The following is a 19570-nucleotide window of genomic DNA, read 5'->3' as shown; positions in this document are numbered from 1 at the left end:
TATGTATTTGTTGTTCATAATTTTTATCTTTACTTTTTTCTTCTTCCTCTTCTTTAAGAATACCTTTCAGCATTTCATATAATACTGGTTTGGTGGTGATGAACTCCTTTAGCTTTTTCTTTTTCTTTCTTTTTTTTTTTTTTAATATATTTTATTGATTTTTTTACAGAGAGGAAGGAAGAGGGATAGAGAGTTAGAAACATCGATGAGAGAGAAACATCGATCAGCTGCCTCTTGCACACCTCCTACTGGGGATGTGCCCGCAACCAAGTTACATGCCCTTGACCGGAATCGAACCTGGGACCCTTCAGTCCGCAGGCCGACGCTCTATCCACTGAGCCAAACCGGTTTTGGCTCCTTTAGCTTTTTCTTATCTGTGAAGCTCTTTATCTGCCCTTCAATTCTGAATGATAGCTTTTCTGGGTAGAGTAATCTTGGTTGTAGGTTCTTGCTATTCATCACTTTGAAAATTTCTTGCCACTCCCGTCTGGCCTGCATAGTTTCTGCTGACAATCGTATGGGTGCTCCCTTGTAGGTAATTAACTGTTTTTCTCTTGCTGCTCTGAAGATTCTCTCTTTGTCTTTTGCTCTTGGCATTTTAATTATGATGTGTCTTGGTGTGGTCCTCTTTGGATTCCTTTTGTTTGGGGTTCTGTGCGCTTCCTGGACTTGTAAGTCTATTTCTTTCACCAGGTGGGGGAAGTTTTCGGTCATTATTTCTTCAAATAGGTTTTCAGTATCTTGTTCTCTCTCTTCTTCTGGCACCCCCATAATTCTGATGTTGGTATGCTTAAAGTTGTCCCAGAGTCTTCTTACACTATCTTCAACTTTTTGGATTTTTTTTTTTTTTTTTTTGCTTTTTTGGTTGAGTGTTTTTTGCTTTTTTGTATTTCAATTTTTTGACTTGATTCTTGTGTTCCTCTAGTCTGTTGTTGGGTCTCTGTATAATATTTTTTATTTCAGTCAGTGTATGTTTAATTTCTAGTTGGTCCTTTTTCATATCTTCGAGGATCTCATTATATTTATTGGCCTTTTCTAGGATATTCTTGAAAAGCCTTATAACCATGGTTTTGAATTCTATATCCAGTCGTTTGTTTTCCTCCATTTCTTTCGTTTGTGATCTGTTTCTTTGATGCCGCATTTTCATTGCTTCCCTGAGTTGGTAGGATAGATTTGTATGCTAGGTTTCCTGTATGGCCCAGTGGGTCGGCCTCCCCAGTTAACCTGAGGTGGACACTCTTGGTGCACCCTTTTGTGGACTGTGTGTACAGCCTTGTTGTAGTTAAGTCTTGATTGTTGTTGGTATCACTGGGAGGAATTGACCTCCAGGCCAGTTGGCTGTAAGGATCAGCTGTGTCTATGCTGGGAGAAGTTCGGTGCTGGAGGCAGCCTTATAGGATTAGACTTGCCAAACTGCAACAGCCTCTGTGCTCAGCTTGGATGGGGTGGAGTCTGAGGGCGGAGCAGACAGCCTTGGTTTCCAGTCAGCCTTGCCCTTGGGCGCGTGCGCCTCCAGACCTCTGCCTTCCCCGGCTCCCGAGTCTCCGCCCGAGAGTCCAGATCCCCCCCACAAGAGCGTGGGTCCCCAGGGGCTCACCTGGAACTGGGGTTCAGTGCAGTCAGAACTGGGGTTCAGTGCAGTCAGGAGCTTCCGACTCCCTTCTGCTAGGGAAAGCCTGTGGCAACCTCCGCAACCTTTGTGCACACTGGCGCGCGCGCCTCCAGATCCCTGCCTGCCGGGGCTCCCCTGGGTCTCCCCCGGGTCTCCGAATCTCCGGGTGCCTTTTTCTCTACCTGACAGTCCAGACTCCCCCTGTATGAGCCTGCGTCCATGGGGTTTCGCCCGGGACTGGGGTTCAGTGCAGTCAGAGCTGGGGTTCAGTGCGGTTGGGGGCTTCCTTCCCCCTTCTGCCAGAGAAAGTCAGCCAGGCTCTCAGCCGCCCTTCCCTCTGCGCGCACAAAGACCCTTTGCCGTACCTCCAATTCTCTGTGAGCTTTTCTCTTTCCTTCTAGTTGTAGAATTTTCACTCAGCCAGCTTTCCTGTGGTTCTGGATGGTGTCCGTTCTGTCTTTTAGTTGTAGTTTTGAAATTGTTGTGCGAGGCAGCAGTCTAGGTGCTTACCTATGCCGCCATCTTGGTTTCTTTCAAAATACAGAAATACTTAATTTTTATGTAAGCAAACGTCAGTTTTTTATTTATGGTTTCTGCATTTTGGATCTTGCTTAAGAAGGTTTTCTGTACCAAAAGGTTAGTTATAAACAAATTTTCCAATTAAAAAAAAAAGTGTAGTTCTTTAACCCACCAGGAATTTATTTTTATGTATGGCAAGACAGCAGCTCTTTGGGAAATACTGTTTCTGGTGGGACAGTCTGAGATGCAGCACCCCCCCCCCCCACTCCACACGGGAAGGTTCTGAAGGCTCTACCAACAGGGTTAATGTCCCTTCTCCACCTCCCTGCTCCTTGACCCCTGTTCCGTTCCTCAGTCACCAGCACCAGTCACCCAGCTACCAGGCCAGACACCCGGACCTAACCTGAGACACTGCTTCTTCCCCAAGCCCCACAGACCATCCTGAGGACTCTTTCTCCTAGGGTTCTTCGCTCCACCGGAGCAGAGTCCCACATAAGTCTGGGATCTTGTTAAGACCTCCTCCAATTTTGCTGCCAGAGTGGTCTAAAAATACACGTGTACTAAACCCAAACTCGGGTCATGTCACTTTCCTGCTTCAACACCTGCTGCCTCCACTGGCCCTTAGAATCAGGTTCTAAGGTTCACCTGGCTTATCAGGCCTTGAGCTGGCCCCACCAGCCTTGTTAACCTTACCCGATGGCGGCCTAGAGGCCACTCTGGGAAGGCCCTCAGCCGTGGGGACTGGGTGCAGAGCCCCTGCCCCGGTCCTGGAGCGCCCCCTCCTGTGTGGTAGCGAGACTGTGCTGCTGCGGAACAAGAAGCAAAACTGCCTCCCGTGGGCACTGTGTCCCCAGCTGGCGACACCAAGACCAGACAGGAGGCTTACTTAGCCATAATTCCGTGGAGGGTGGGAAAGAGGCCAGACAGAGCGTCACCAGGGTCTCAGCCGCTCGCTGAGTGCCCCCCGCCCCCCACCCCACCCTGTGCGCAGGGCAGACGGCGCTGAATATCGCCATCGAGCGGCGGCAGCGAGACATCACAGCGCTGCTCATCGCGGCCGGCGCCGACGTCAACGCCCACGCCAAGGGGGTCTTCTTCAACCCCAAGTACCAGCACGAGGGCTTCTACTTCGGTGGGTGCCACCGGCCGGGCTGGGGGCGGGGTCCGGAAGGAGGGGCCGTCCCACAGACTCGGCCCCCAGAGGCGCTAGGGGCTGGGGGCTGGAGGCCGGCTCTGAGCTGGGCAGGAGCGCAGAACCTGGTCCAGTGTGGGGGCAGGGGCGACCCTTCTGAATTGGGCCAGAGAGGGCGGGGCTGGGAGGTGGCGAGCCTGCAGTGAGGGAGTGTCTAAGAAGGCACCCCGTGGTCTAAGAGGAGCAGTGACCTGGGAGGGAGAGCAAGGAGAGCCCTGGGTCACAGGCGAAGAGAAGGCTCTGAGCAGGGGAATGAGCTGCCCAGTGTAGTAGGACTGATGTGGCGTCCTGGCTGCCAGCTCTGGCCTCTGGCCTCTGTGCTCATGACCCAGGACTGCAAACGGAGTCAAAAGTGTGAGTATGAAATTCTCTGACTGACAGGTTAGGGAGTCCAAAAGTAATTGGGGTTGGGATGTCATAGGACTGAACAATATTTTTTTTCAATGTGTAATTTAGATAGAGTGAAACTCACCCATTTTAATTTGCTGGTCTGTTTGTTGCCACAAATGCATACCACCAGGCTAGGGCAGGGAACACACAGCTCCGTCACACCAAACGTTTTCCTGGTACAACTTTGTAGTCAACCTTGCTTCTCACCCCACCCCAGCCCTGACTGACTGACAACCACTGACCTGCTTTCTCTTCTGGGTGGTTTTTGCATCAGCAGGGCTAGATGGGTCTGGGTGGCCTTGAGGACAGGTCTTGTCCAGTCCATTGCCCAGTATCAGGTCTGGTTGAAGCTGGTGTTGGGAAACATTTGTTGGGTGGGATGAAGAAAGGGGACAGGATGGAGTTTGGGAGGTGAGCCGCAGGAGACCTGCTATCCAGTCCTGGTTCTGCCTCGGGCTTGCTGTGTGACCAGGTGTGTGTCACCTGCCTTCATTCTTAAATATTTCTTGAGCACTCACTATATACAGAAGGTACTGTTCTAGGTGTTTGAAATGTATCACTGAGCAAAACAAAGGTCCCTCCCCTCATGGAAGTTAACATTCTAGATGGGAAAGAGAACATCAGTGATAAACACAATAAAAATGTTAATTAACATGTTAGAAAATGATAAATGCTATTAAAAAAATAAAAAGTAAAGCAGGAGAAGTGGAAACAGAGTTCTAGGGCGGCAAGGAGGAGGGTTTCAATTTTAAATAAGACAGGGTGACTCAATGAAAAGGTGACATTTGAACAAAGACTTGAAGGTAGTGAGGGAGGGAGTGATGCAGATATCTGAGAAACAGCATTATAGGAAGGGGAACAGCCTGTGCAAAGGCCCCGTGGTAGGAAAATGCTTCGTGTGTTTTAGAGAAGGGGTTATTACAATGATGTAGCTTCAGTTTCTTCCCATACAAGGGGAGCTGGGGAGAGAAGCCTCAGGGGTCAATCCTACTGAGATGGTCAGGATATGGGCTTCAGTCCTGGGACCTGGGGAACACTACTCTGGTCCATTAGAGAACTGAACCCCAGTGTTCTCCCTCCCCAAGGCGAGACACCCCTTGCCTTGGCAGCATGTACCAACCAGCCTGAGATCGTGCAGCTGCTGATGGAGAATGAGCAGACAGACATCGCCTCGCAGGACTCACGGGGCAACAACATCCTGCATGCCCTGGTGACGGTGGCCGAAGACTTTAAGACACAGAATGATTTCGTTAAGCGCATGTATGACATGATCTTGCTGAGGAGTGGCAACTGGGAGCTGGAGACCATGCGCAACAATGACGACCTCACCCCACTGCAGCTGGCCGCCAAGATGGGCAAGGCCGAGGTGGGGCTTGGGGGCAGGTGGGAGGGCAGGAGGCACTCTACCATCTGCCAGCCTGAGGCCCCATAGGTCACACCTCGGCCAGGGCAACTTCTTAGGTTCAGAAGTGCAGTTGTGGCTGAGCTGGGTTTGTTCTGATGACCACACAGAGCCACTGAGATGCAGTGCACAGGCCCACCCTCTGGATTTAATCCCTCACACTCCATGTTTCTTCTCTCTCCTGCCCTGGGAGCCCCCTCTCTGGGCCAGAGTGGGGGAGCCTTAAGGCTGTATGACACAATCTCAAATGCCTGTGGCTGAGGATTCCTGGGTGGTGGGTGCTGAGTGTGGCTGAGTGTCTGACCCTTGGAGGCCTTTAGCCTCTCATGAGGACAGGAGCCCCAGAATGGCTACTCTGGATCCAGAGCTAATGGGCTGCTAGTCCCGACTCTGGAGAGATCCCAGCCTGCCCCTCAGGTTGAAACTCTGAGCCAAGAGCCCAGCAGAGCACGTGACTGCTATGGCCCTTTGTGCTCATGTGATGAGGCCATGGAACTCAAGGCTTACCCGGGAGCCTTGGTAGAGACTCGAGCTGGGGTGGGCTCACATCTCCTGGTGGTTGGAGCCGCTTGGTCTGAGATCAAGGTTGGGGGTGGGGAAAGGGTGCCCCAAGGGCCTTGGGACCTGGTTCAGTGGTCAGGGCTGGTCCCACAAGGGACCTTTTCATTGTCTTGTTGGGGGAGGAGGGAATGGAGAACAGCTTTGACAAAGGAGGAATTGTGTCTCTCCCCCCACTCCCTTGCTTCCTCTCTTTCTGTGCTTAAGACACAGACACTGACTTTGGGGAGACCTGTCCTGTCCCTAGGAGCTCTCTGCCTGGGCTGTGCAGACAAGGCTCCTGCGTGAGATGAGATGGGAACTCCACTGACTCACGTGAGATCAGGGCTCTGACACTGTCCTCTTTACAGGTCCCTCCTCTCGGGCCTTGGGTTGGTGCCTTGGTAAGCCCTGGCCCCCAGGGTGCTAGATACCCCAAATCTCAGCTTTTAGGGAGTAGTAAGCTGGACAGCAGGCTACCTATCTGGCCTGCCCTTTGGAACCACCCAGGAAGCTTTACAAGCTACAGATGCCTGGGCTCCCTCCAGAGATTTGGATTGAGTCAGTCAGTGGTGTGGGACTATGTATGTATTTATTTACTTACTAGAGGCCTGATGCAGGAAATTCGTGCAAGAGTAGGCCTTCCTTCCCCTGGCTGCTGGCACTGGCTTCCCTCTAGCACCCGGGACCAGGGCTTCCCTTGCAGAAGGAGGCCCTGCCCACCCACCACAGCCTGCCAGTTGGTGGCCTGGGCCTCCCTCTTTGGGGGAAGATTATGGAGCCCCCTGATTGATTGCCTCACAGACCCGTGGCCTGGGCCTCCCACTGCAGGGTAATCATGGGGCGATGGCTGGGCCTCCAACCAATCTCATTGCACCCGCCTGATTGGCCTGGTGCCAGTGGGTGTCATAGCGTGGTCCCAGATGGTTGTCTGGATGGTCATCCGGATGGTTGTTCCACTGTTTGGCCATTTGGTTGATTTGCATATTACGCTTTTATTATATAGAACTAGAGGCCCGATGCACGAAGATTCGTGCAAGAATGGGCCTTCCTTCCCCTGGCTGCCAGCACCGCCTTCGCTCCAGCTAGGAGCCACCTTTATGCCTTTGCTCCGGCCCAGAGCTGCCTTTCTGCCTTCCCACACTGCCCTGAGGCCCAGAGCGGCTGGGGCGGTGCTGAATGCCTGTATATGCAAATTAACCTGCCATATTTGTTGGGTTAATTTGCATAGTCACTCTTGATTGGCTGGTGGGCGTCTCGAAGGTACGTTCAATTTGCATCTTTCTCTTTTATTAGTGTAGATTTTTGGGGAGAGTGGGAGGGGGAGAGACAGAGAGAGAGAAACATCAATGTGAGAGAGACACATTGATTGGTAGCCTCCCAACTGGGCCAGGGATTGAGCCTGCAACTGAGGTACGTGTCCTTGACCAGAATCAAACCCAGGACCCTTCAGTCCACAAGTTGATGCTCTATCCACTGAGCCAAACCGGCCAGGGTGGAGTGGGACTTTTTAATGTTCCCCAGTGACCTAATATGCAGCAGAGTTCAAGGATCACTGACTTAGAGGGGGTCCCCTGCCTCTCTGTCTTGCATCTCCATGTGTCTGGCTAGAGCAGTGAGCCTCAACTGGCAGGTCTTGATTGAGGGTAGGATGGGGAAGCTGGAAAACTTCTAGTTTCTTCTCAGATCCAGGCCAAACAGAAATTATCTCTCATAATTGCCAGTTCCCAGATTCTTCACTGAACTGGGTTTTAAGAGCCTCTTCCTGGTTCCATTCTGTGGCTGACAGTTGTCCCACTTCCTGTCCCCAGATCCTGAAGTACATCCTCAGTCGTGAAATCAAGGAGAAGCCACTCCGGAGCTTGTCCAGGAAGTTCACCGACTGGGCATATGGGCCCGTATCATCCTCGCTCTACGACCTCACCAACGTAGATACCACAACAGACAACTCGGTGCTGGAAATCATTGTCTACAATACCAACATTGATGTGGGTCTTCCAGGGGGCTGGGGAAGGGCCAGGGGGGAGGGGTGGGCTCTGGGGACACTGGGAAGACCCCATGCCACTAGCTGGACATGTCTGCAATCCCCCATTTCTTTGCCTTAATGGGCAGAGTTGGCACAATATGGCAGGGCCTGTGTGGGGTTCACTTGTTCCAAGGGCTCCTTGGGTGAGGGTCTCCTGGCCCCAGAGTCCTGGGCAGTGTGGATATGGTGGTGGGAGTGGGGATGGCTGGTGTTGATCTTCTCCCCCACCACCCTACTCATTCTCTGTGGCCATGCTTAGAATTCCCTTTTCCTCCAAACCTGGCCCCAAGTGAGGGACAGGGAGTGCATAGTTGCAGCAATTAGGGAGGCCTCTCTGGAGGAGGCAAGAAGGGGCGGTGAGGGGAAGAGAGGATCAGCAGTGAGAACTTTTTGGCTTTGGGGGAAAATGAATCTTCAGTCTTTACATTTTACCAAGAATCATGCTTCCCAGAGCTTGCCTTGTCTGGGTTCTTCATGGACCCTCCGGGCAGCCTAGTGGGTAGGGCAGTTTGATGGAAATCAGTTGTATAGATGGGGAGATGCAGGACCAGAAAGGTCAGGGGCTTTTCTAAGGTTACACAGTGAAGAGGGGCTAAGTTGGAGCCAGACCCCCAGTCATACTCCTTCTCCCTTCTAGCCCTTACTTCCCACGGAGCAGCAGATGCTCCTGTTGGGAGCCCGGCTCCTGTGGCATTTGGCTGCCACCTGGCCCCACTGGCAAGGAGCTTCAGGAGCTGGAAATCACTCTCCTGACATGTCCTGCCGAACCAGTCTATTGGACATAATGACTGCCTCCAGCAGGGCAGTGCTGTCTCAGAGCTTCCTTTGAAATGGGGGCCTTTGACAATGGTTCCTCTCTCCTGGTCTCCGTGGTGACTGTGGTGGTGTACCCCCAGAACCGGCATGAGATGCTGACCCTGGAGCCCCTGCACACGCTGCTGCGTATAAAGTGGAAGAAGTTTGCCAAGTACATGTTCTTCCTGTCCTTCTTCTTTTATTTCTTCTACAACATCACCCTGACTCTCATCTCTTACTACCGACCCCGGGAGGAGGAGGTACGTGGGCCCCTTGATGGGGAGGATGGGGTGGTCAGGGCTGCAGGAGCTTGGAGCCGCCCCATGTGCAGATGGGGAAACTGAGGCCAAGAGATTTTCTTGGGCTTCCCTAATTGTCGTCCTTCACAGTTCCTAGGGAACTGATTATGTCCCTGGAGTTAAGCTGGGCTAAGCCCCAGGTGCTCAGCTTCAGGCTGACCCATGTTGGGAGGAGAACTAGAGAATTAGGAGACCCAGAGCCCAGGCTCTGTCTAAATCTAGAGCTGACTGGGTGTTTCTGATGTGATGGCCACAGGATATGGGAGTGGGGCAGTGAGGGGGGCGGGATAAGTCACTTATACAGGATTTCCCACCACTCTGGGCCTTAGTTTCCATCCATTATCCTGGGCACAGAGTTTCAGCTTTATTTGACTGTGATGAGGTCCTGTGAGTGTCTGAATATGGATGGGCTCCTGTAAGGAGGTGTGAGGGTTGTTAGCATGTTCCTCGCTGTGGAGATCTGGATTCCCAGCATGGGTGGGGAAAGCAGGGCTGGGGTCTGCCATTCCTCCTCTAGCCCTGTACAGAGATCGGGCTCCCTGCTGGCTCTGGCCCAGCCTGAGGGTTCTGCAAGGTCCCTCCAGAGCTGGCACTACCCCTGCCCTCCTCACTCCCCATCCTGCACCATCCATTCCTCCCCTTCTTCCCAGGCCCTGCCACACCCCTTGGCCCTGACGCACAAGATGGGGTGGCTGCAGCTCTTGGGAAGGATGTTCGTGCTCATCTGGGCCATGTGCATTTCTGTGAAGGAGGTGAGTGGGCCACCAAACCCTCCGGACTGGCCTGTGATGCAGGCAGGTGACAGCAGGCTTGGTTTTGATCCCACCCTGCTCTGCCATTACGGCTGCGGGACTCTGGGGAGCCATTCCTCTTCTAAACTTTAGATTTCTTAGTTACAAAGTAGAAATAAATAATTAAGCAGGTCTATCTTACCTACTTCATCTATGTACCCCTCCATCCATCTGTCCATCTATTTGCCATTTATCTACCCATCCCGGCCACTCAGTAACCCATCTTCCTCTCCTCTCTGTCCACTCAATCACCTGCCCTCTCTCAGTGACCCATCCACTCATCCATCTGAACACCCATTCATCCTTACCCTTTGTCCTTCCATCCTTCCATCTGTTTATCAATTGATCACTTGATTGATCCATCCATCCATCCAACCAATGAGTCAACAGGTAGATTCTGAACATCATCTAATGTGGGGCCCTGGGGGAGGTGATAGGGAGGGAACAGTTGTCCTCTTTGAGCTCACTGTCTGGTAGGGGATTTCCGAGGGACACAAACTTCTAGACTTTGCGATAGACTGTGAAAAGGCCCTGCCTTGGGTTCAGAGCAGTGCTCAGAGGAAAAGAGATGACTTTTACTGGGGGCAGGGGAAGGAGGGAAGGCTTGAATGCAGAGATGGCACTCACCATGGAAGGAGTGGGCCTGAGGACGTGGCGGAGAAGGTCATTACCGAGCGGGCGTGGGGAACAGTCTGAACAAGGCTCCAACGTGGCACGCTAGACCTTTCAGGGGTGGGCAGAAGTGGGTCCACAGTTGTGAGTACTAGAAACACAGAGCTGATTCTTGTATCATTATTTATTAATTACTGTATTCTTCATTATTATTACTCACCTCCTTTTGCCTTCCCTGTATTTGGGGGATGGCAGGTAGCTACATGTTGTGCTGCCTTGCAGGTCCTGAGGGGAGGGTGAGAGATACACCAAGATCGGAGGAGCCTGCACCCTGGGCTCACCTCTGTCCTCCAGGCACAGGGCCCCTCAGTAGCACCCACCTGGGCTCTGGCTGGGCCTTCACACACTGAGTTTCAAGCCTGGGGAGACACCCCCATCCTCAGACCCCTCACTGAGAGACAGGAAGAAGCTGAAGCCTTCCTTTCCTTTCTGGCCTCAGGGCATCGCGATCTTCCTGCTGAGACCCTCAGATCTGCAGTCCATCCTCTCGGATGCCTGGTTTCACTTTGTCTTGTAAGTAGGCCCGTCCCCTTGGCCGCCACTTCACAGCAGGGCTGAGGTCCTATATGGTGGTTGCTGTGTCCCTCTGAAACAAGTGCCCTACCATGTCACCCTGTCCCAGCCATTCTTCTACACTCCCATGGCTAGGGCCTCTCTCTGGGCATCTATGTGTCTCTCTTACCAGAAGTAAGAGTCCAGGATAATGGATGGAAACTAAGGCCCAGAGTGGTGGGAAATCCTGTATAAGTGACTCTTACTTCTGGTAAGAGAGACACATAGATGCCCAGAGAGAGGCCCAGAAAACGCTGGGACGGTGCCCCCCATCTGGCTGCAGGGATGGCTGACCACCCTGCCACAGAGCCCCAGGTGGCAGGCAGCTCGGCGAGGGCATGGAGAGGCTCAGCACTGCTGTTTCCCTTTTTATGAAGGGTTCCAGCCCAGTTCCTCCAAGTTGCATGGGTTCTAGAAGTACCATCTTGGACCCTGGCAGATCAGAGCTGGAAAGTATTTGAGGCATCACTGAGTCTCATCTGCTGATACGGAAACTGAGGCCCAGAGCAGGGAAGTGAGTCCCTCACAGTCACTCGGAACTTCAGTGGTACTGAAGCCAGTCCCACTCCATCATCTTCTCCTCATGCCAATGCAGGCTTGGCTACCATTGGGCTCTTGCCAGAAAGCCTAGCCCAGACCTGTCTGAAGGAGATCATGTGCAGCTGACCTCAGAGGACCTGTCTCTGAATGAGCAGAGGCTGATGGAACATGCAGCATGCGTTGAAGAATGTTGGCTTCATAACTGCGTGGATGCCCCCGAAGTTCCCGTTCTGAGTTCTTCGGGAGGTTGGGTCTATAGGACCTGGAAGCTTTTTTTTATGAAGGTGTTTTATTAAGGATGGACCTGCCTGCCAGAGGCATGAACCGAATTCTGTATCCCTGTGGGCAGGTGCTACTGATACTGCAGTGGAGGATAGGCCGGGGCGGCACTGCCCCACGATGCAAGTCACAGGAGAGTGTGTCACCTTTGAGAAAGTATGGTGATTCCAGAGAAAAACCATTTATACAGCCAGTGGTTTCAGTGCAGACAAAAGGCACCAATGCAGTGTCATGCTCTTCTGCTTCTTGGTGGTTTTGTTAGTGTAGAGAAAGGTGTGGATGTGCTTCTTCCCTTCAGTCCCAAGTCACCCATCACCCAAACATTTGCTTTTCACTGCACGAGAAAAACAAGGTGGCCCGTGCCCTAACTTTAACCGGTTATTTTCTAACGGTGGGGACTGTCTGATGTTGTAAGCAAGAGAAGATTTTTATCCAGATATCTGAATTACTGATGGTGTACACACTGTTTAGGAGTAGATTTTGATCTTGTATATTTGGTATACATGGTACTTTAAAATTTTTAAGTTGTGGGAAAATACACATAACATAAAAGTTACCACCTTAACCATTTTTAAGTGTTCACAACACTGTGCAGCCAATCTCTAGATTTCTTTTCATCTGGCAAAACTGAAACTATACCCATTAAACAACACCTCCCTATTCCCCTCCCCCAGTTCTTGGTGACCTCCATTCTACTTTCTGTCTCTATGAATTTGATTTGACCACTCTAAGGACATCATATCAGTGAAATCATACAGTATTTATTTTTTTGTGTGACTGGCTTATTTCACTTAGCATAATCATCTCCAGGTCGGTCCATGCTGTTAAAAGATTAAAAAAAAAAAAGTAGGTTTGAGGATACTTTTGTTATGATTGGGTTATAAGTATAGATGTTTTCAGCTTTTATCATTTTGATTACACATGCAATTATCCATTGCATCCTTTCTCTACCCCAGTGGTTCCCAAGTCTATGTGAGAATCATAGAGGGGTTTAAAAAGGAAATCATGTGGGCGATTTAACAACATACAGCCTCCGGGGCTGCTCTCCAGGTCTTCTGAAGCAGAATCTGGTGGGGCCTTGGGGATCTGTGCTTTTAAAAAGTCCGTTGCTCCAGCCCCCTGCTGGCCCCAGACTGCGCAGTCTAACAGGTCTGGGCAGCCTTACCCATCTCTTCAGCATCAGCCACCAGGGTGCCGGTTCAGGGTATAGAGGGAGGTTGGGGGTTTGACTATCTGGCCTGATGCTGAGAAGTAAGTAAGGCCCTTGTCTCCTGTGTCTCCTGAACAGTTTTGTCCAAGCTGTGCTTGTGATACTGTCTGTCTTCTTGTACTTGTTTGCCTACAAAGAGTACCTCGCCTGCCTCGTGCTGGCCATGGCCCTGGGCTGGGCGAACATGCTCTACTACACGCGGGGGTTCCAGTCCATGGGCATGTACAGCGTCATGATCCAGAAGGTTTGTTTGGGGCCTCTGACCATCAGAGATGTGCAGGCTGGGAGGGCCCTTAGAGGATGCTCACTTTTCAGATGGGGAAACTGAGGTCTGGAGAGCAAAGGGGGCTTGCCCACAGGGCAGACTGCTGCTCTTTATTCTGAATGCCACTGTCTCCATTTGCCTTTGGTCAGCTTTAAGTGTCCAGACCCTAAAATGCCTGGGCTTGTTGGGCATTGAGAAGGGATACACTTGGGGAAGGAATGTTCTCAGCTCCAGGCAGTGGTGTGCTGGTAAGTATTTAACAACTGGCTCTCTGGGAAACACACACACACAGACACACCCACACACACACACCCACACACACAAATGTTTATTATAAAATTTACTATTTAAAGGAGGTAATACACTGTTTCCTTTCGAATAAAACATACAATACTCTCTATAGTAAATTCCACATAGCTAGTTGAGCCTCACTGAATAAGTGGTTGATTTTTGTTGAACGCCTGTATCTGTTGCTAACCAATGGTTTCAAACGACAAACGAGTGTTCTTCCAAAATAAGTGTTGGTTGATATTTTTCTTTAAGGAATAAAACGAAGGTGAAAATGAAGACATGGCAGAACTTCAGTTGTTTTTCAATGATGTGAGCCACTTCTTTGCTGAGTTGGATAATAGTGTTCAAATACTAGAAGACCATTTCATTATTATTGTGTTATTCACAATGTAGCAGCTACAGATAGGACACATTTTTAAGTTTAATTTGCTTTAACATTTTCTCCATTGCTGTCTTACATCTAGATCTAGGCAATCAACAAAACAACGGTCAATCTCTGATTTGTAGCATTTACCAATTTCTTTAAAAAATATTTTTATTGATTTTAGAGAGGGAGAGGGAGAGAGGGATAGAAACATCAATGATGAGAGAGAATCATTGATCAGCTGCCTCCCACACGCAATCGAGCCCACAACCCGGGCATGTGCCATGACCAGGAATCGAATCATGACTTCCTAGTTCATGAGTCGATGCTCAATCACTGAGCCACACCGGCCGGGCACATTTACCAATTTCTATGGTATAATTACTCCCACGCTAGCAGTTCCAGCTACCAACATGACATCTTTGAACGCGGAGCTGGGAAGAGATACACAGTAACACTATTAATAGTATTTCCACCATACAGCTACAATAGATGTAAATAACCTTGAGAGCATAGATAATTCTAAAATGTAGTAAAATAACTAAGAAGTGATGAGTTTTGACTATTATCTGTATTTTTCATATAATATATTTACTTATAAGTTGATATGATTTAATTTTTATTAGTGGTCATGTTTAACAACCAGCTCACACAATTCAGGAAATTTTAATAGTCAGCTCTGGTGAGCTGGTATGAGCTGGCTCCAGCACACCACTGCCCCAGGAAGAGGGAGGATCCCAGATGTGAGACTGTGAAGAAAGGTGCTCATGGACAGGGCGAATCAGCAGGGACAGAGACCGACTGTCTTCCAGGAGGGAGTGGGGAGGAGGGAGGAGAGCAGGAACAGAAGGCTTCTTGGAGAAGGTGGGGTCCAGAGCTGAGCTTTGGAGCACCAGGGGGACGTGGCCAAAGGTAAGGGAGAACGGCCTGAGTTGAGGCCATGGTTAGGGTGGGAGCCTGGGAGAGTGTGGGAAGCAGCGAGATCAGTGTACGGTGATTCTGTCCTCAGATCTTGCCCTCAAATCATTCTTTTTTCTTTGTAGGTCATTTTGCATGATGTTCTGAAGTTCTTGTTTGTATATATCGTATTCTTACTTGGATTCGGAGTAGGTAATTGATTTATAAATAATAGTAACTCCCACATTTGTAAAGCACTTTATACCGATGTCAGAATGACAAAGCACAGAGCAGCCTCAGCAGCAATTACATCAGCTACCTACAGAGCCTTGCTGTGCTTAGCATTTTCCAGTCATCATCTTTTTTCTTCTCTCGCATCTCAATCAAGGGGGAATCATCATCCCTGATCATAAAGTGACTGAGGCTTAGACTCTAGGATTCGACCAGGCCTGTCACACTTATCCATCCCCACTGTGGGATGTGCCTCCCACTTTCACATCCACCCATGTGACCCTCACAACCTGAGAGAGGCTGGGCAGGTGTTTTTGGCCCCATTTTACAGATGGGGAAATGAATTCACAGAAATTTGATTGATGGCCTTTGAAAACTAGGAGGGAAGTAATGAATTGAGGTAATCCCCTTTGGCCCTCCACATTATGTATTCCCAGGGTTCGCTTCAGACAGACCTGTGAGAGCCTTTGGTCTGCTGGGGACCAGGGATAGGGAGCCTCCTCTTAAAACCTCTCCATTTACAACAGATGGGAACAGCACAACCTGGTTTTATTTCTGACCTCTGCATGGGGAGATTAGGTTTTATATTTCCATGCCGGTTTTTTTCCCCCCAGTGGTCATTGGCATTTGAAGTTAAGCAGCTGTTTGCATCTGCCTGATACCCTTTCTATGTCATAATTTGCTTATTTATTTGATCTTTCATTATTTTGTTTATTCGTCCATCTACTTACTCATTAATTTGACCATCTACCCACGCACCCACCCACCCAGCCAGCCAGCCAGCAAAGAGCCACTGCTGTAGTGTGTTGGAAAGAAGAGAAGAAAGGGCTTCAGGCTTTGGCCAGGGCATCTCACTACAGAGCATTGGGAGGACACTCAGGACCTCACAGTCTTGTAGAGATGACCTGAGCTACAGGAAGTCGGGAGTCAAAGCCTGGATGGGGAGCCAGGGCCACACATAGATTATAATTAGCAACTCTGCCAGGCTGCAAGCGATCAAGGGCCGGACGGTGGGGTAAAGGAGGCACAGAAGGGTATGGGCTTTGTTAGGCAAGAAGGGCTTTCTGCAGAGAATCAGCTCTTCTGGAAGAGCTGGGGCTGAAGATGGAACTGAAAGGGCCAGAGGAAGTGGGCAGGAAGCAGGCCCGCAGTGTGTGGGGCAAGTAGGCATGAGCTTGTTGGGTAATTAACCAGGCCCAGAGGCTGACAAGAGCACCCTGTTATGTCCTCCCAGCCCTAGCCTCGCTGATTGAGAAGTGTCCCGAGGACAACAAGAACTGCAGCTCCTATGGCAGCTTCAGCGACGCTGTGCTGGAACTCTTCAAACTCACCATAGGCCTGGGCGACCTGAACATCCAGCAGAACTCCAAGTACCCTATCCTCTTCCTGTTCCTGCTCATCACCTACGTCATCCTCACCTTCGTCCTCCTCCTCAACATGCTCATCGCCCTCATGGGAGAGACTGTTGAGAATGTCTCCAAGGAGAGTGAGCGCATCTGGCGCCTGCAGGTGAGAGCCCTGGTGTGGGAGCCTTCACTGCATGCTATTGACCATCAGCACTGGTGGACCTGGGGTGGGGCCTGGGAAACTGCATAATCTCCCTGTGCTTGGCCAGGTTTGAGGAAGCATTCGCCTCGGTTCCTTGAGTATAGGGTCAACAGCAGGTGTGAGAACAACTCAGGCTTATGGGGGTGCATTGCTCAGAGGCATGGTGTGATATGTGAATGTTGAAATGTGACCTTAGGTTACATTAAGAGGAGTGTAAGGGCTTAGCACAATGGAGGTGATAATTCTGCTCTCCTCCATCCTGGCCTCAACAGTCCTCACCTACTGTGGGCCTTACATGCTGAGGACACCACTACAGCAATGGCCAGAGGTGGTGAGCAGGCTTTGGAGAGGCCGGGAAACCATGCCTTATGAGAAATGGCACTGAAGCTAGGCTTGAAGAAGGTGACATCTCTTCAGATACCTGCAGAGCTTGTGAAAGAGGGAGCAACTTCCTTCTATGACCCCAGAAGGCAGCACTGAAGTATATGGGGCAACTATAAGAAAAAAGCTTTGATTTGACACAAGGAAGTTTCTAGTTATTAGGGCCTTCTTCATCGGCTTGTTGATAATATTTAGGAGAGATTGGACAAATTATTGCCAGGAAAGCTGCCGAGGGGATTCCAAGCCTGGGGTGGAAATGGGACCACATGACGCCTGCACTTCCCGTCACTGTGGGACCCAGGATCCTAATATTTTCAGTTAGGAAGCGCCTGGACTTCCAGAAGCATTGTTTATGTCATGTTTAAAGCAATTTGGACACCTTCCCCAAGCTTTCTGGTTTTTCATTTTTGAATTCTGTAGATTAGTGGAACCTCAGGATCTATGCACTAAGCTTCCAGTGGGGTTGGAGTGGGCTGTGCACATGCACCTGTGTGTGTATGTGTGCATGCACTTGTGGGTGTGTACTTTGTGTGTATGTACTTGTGTGTGTATGTGTGCATGCACTTGTGGGTGTATACTTTGTGTGTGTGCACTTGTGTGTGTATGTGTGCAAGCACTTATGTGTACATGTACTTGTGTGTGTACTTTGTGTGTGTGCACTTGTGTATGCGTGCATGGACTTGTGTGTGCACTTTGTGTGCACACATATTTTGTGTGCATGCACTTGTGGGTGTGTACTTAGTGTGTGTGCTTGTGTGTGTATGTGTGCATGCACTTGTGTGCCGATGTATACACGTACTTGTATGTGTGTACTTTGTGTGTGCGCACTTTATGTGTATGTGTGTGTGTGCATGTATGCACACTCACACACAACTGTGCTCCTGGGCTGGCTCCTCAGCGGCGTGCTTAGGCTGGTTTCTATCCCCAGAGAGCCAGGACGATCTTGGAGTTTGAGAAGATGTTGCCAGAATGGCTGCGGAGCAGGTTCCGGACGGGAGAACTGTGTAAAGTGGCAGAGGAAGATTTCCGGCTGTGTCTGCGGTAACAGAGGGAGAGGGCCCTTTGGGGTGGTCTTTGGTGGGTCAGGAGGGCCCAGTCGGTGAATGCTGGAGAAGCAGTGCTGCCCCTGAGTGCCGCCCACAGCCATGCTCTGTTCTGGACCCTCCAGAAGGCGCATGTGCCCATCCGGGGTCGCTGGCCTGGGACGAGGCTTCCTGAGCTGCAGGAGGGACAGGAAGGGAGACTCTGCTGCCTCAGTCCCCTCTCTATGGGGGTGGAGGGGCCTCCACAGCCTCTCCCTTTCCAGTGGAGGGCTTAGGAAAGGGTTTCCAAGTGGCACTCTGTCCTTCTGTCTACCCTGCGGGTTCAGTGACACTAGGGGATCTGAGGCACACTGTCACTGGCGATGGAAATGAGACAGCTACCTTTGACAAATATCAAGTTTTTTTATTTCAAAAAAGTGCTTGCACCTGCCATGACTGTCTTTCCTGCTCAGTCTATCTCTTCCTACCCCATCTGACTGCCTGACCCTACAGACCACCTTCCTTTCTACTTCTCTGACTGAAATCGCGCCCCCCGCCCCCTGCCATCACTTCTGACTGTAATTGTCTCTGATTCTGACACATTCACTGTAGAGATGGTCTCTGAGTATGAACTTCAGCCAAACTGCCACCACCAGTTGTGATCCAGCACCGCAGACACTGCTCACTCTTTGGGGGTTTGAATCCCAACCACCTTCTAGTGCCCCCTTAACTCTAGTTAACCGTCTATGCTTTTCATCCTCACACCCTCACATCCTTTCAGCTGGGGCCCTAACCCCCCCTCCCTCCTCCTTTCCTCTTCTCCCTCCTTTCCCAAGAACTGCCCCTCACCAGTCAGGCACACTGCTGCTGTCTGAAGAAGTCCCCGTTATGCCTCTCTGAGTTTTGGGGTCTCACACACTGGGAGGAGACTGAGCCCTGGAGGCCTGGGAAAATGGGGACTTGGGCAGGTTTCAAACCCTGATCCCTGGGACAGACAGAGGGGAGCTGTCTAGGACTCCCCAAATGCCATGCTATTTGTTTGTGTTTAATGAGGTGCAGTTGTGAAATAGTGCGAATGATTATTACACTCACAGGATCAACGAGGTGAAGTGGACTGAATGGAAAACACACGTCTCCTTCCTCAACGAAGATCCCGGGTCTGTGAGACGGACAGGTAGGACGTGTGACAGCCATTCCTGTCTGACCATGTGACCTCGGGCAAACTGAGTCTGAGGGCCCTGATTTTCCCCATCTGTGAAATGGGAGGATTGAGTTAAATTGGTTCTCTGGTCCCTTCCAATTCTGATATTTTAGAACCCTAGTTGGAATAACTTCTAAAAGTCGGGCAGCGGCAAACTGGGTGGTGCACTGAGACATGGAATCACCAACCTTGCAGACTGCTGTATTTCTAAAATAGTGTTTGGTTTTTTTTTTAAAGCAGATTTCAACAAAATCCAAGATTCTTCCAGGAGCAACAGCAAAACCACCCTCAATGCGTTCGATGAAATAGATGAGTTTCCGGAAACTTCAGTGTAGCAGCAGAATCCAGAGCTGGTGTGCGCATGGGCGCTGCAGGCTGGCCCGGGACTGCGTGCTGAGGGCTTTGCCTGGTGATGGAGCCTGGCTCTGCCCGCCTGGAAGCAGAAGGCACCCTCGGGCTGAACTGAGAGGCAGTTGTCAGTTTTGCTGAGTGGAAAACACCCTGGATTTTGTTGCTTGGTGAAGAGTTTGTGTAGATGTATGGCCAGCAGTCCT

The 19570-nt window shown here is 50.5% G+C and overlaps 1 protein-coding gene across 2 annotated transcripts in view; it reads left to right on the top strand.

Moving 5' to 3' along the window:
• The window catches only part of TRPV3 (transient receptor potential cation channel subfamily V member 3), a gene marked incomplete at both ends in the record, with an annotated part of 34915 nt that extends 15564 nt beyond the window's left edge, over window positions 1–19351 (top strand). Inside the window, 12 exons of one of the 2 annotated variants that reach the window (XM_080679251.1) lie at window positions 3123–3263; window positions 4799–5079; window positions 7464–7640; window positions 8575–8733; window positions 9423–9524; window positions 10675–10748; window positions 12895–13060; window positions 14780–14846; window positions 16099–16373; window positions 17722–17834; window positions 18910–18989; window positions 19257–19351. In XM_080679251.1, the coding sequence (XP_080535377.1) occupies window positions 3123–3263; window positions 4799–5079; window positions 7464–7640; window positions 8575–8733; window positions 9423–9524; window positions 10675–10748; window positions 12895–13060; window positions 14780–14846; window positions 16099–16373; window positions 17722–17834; window positions 18910–18989; window positions 19257–19351 (1730 nt within the window). Of the gene's footprint in view, window positions 1–3122; window positions 3264–4798; window positions 5080–7463; window positions 7641–8574; window positions 8734–9422; window positions 9525–10674; window positions 10749–12894; window positions 13061–14779; window positions 14847–16098; window positions 16374–17721; window positions 17835–18909; window positions 18990–19253 lie in introns of both variants that reach the window. The other variant, XM_080679250.1, reaches the window with a different exon arrangement.
• Between the last annotated feature and the right edge of the window lie 219 nt (window positions 19352–19570).

Source organism: Plecotus auritus (assembly GCF_963455305.1).
Source record: "Plecotus auritus genome assembly, chromosome: 7".
Classification (NCBI taxonomy): Eukaryota; Metazoa; Chordata; class Mammalia; order Chiroptera; family Vespertilionidae; genus Plecotus; species Plecotus auritus.
This window is presented reverse-complemented; position numbering and strand designations above follow the sequence as displayed.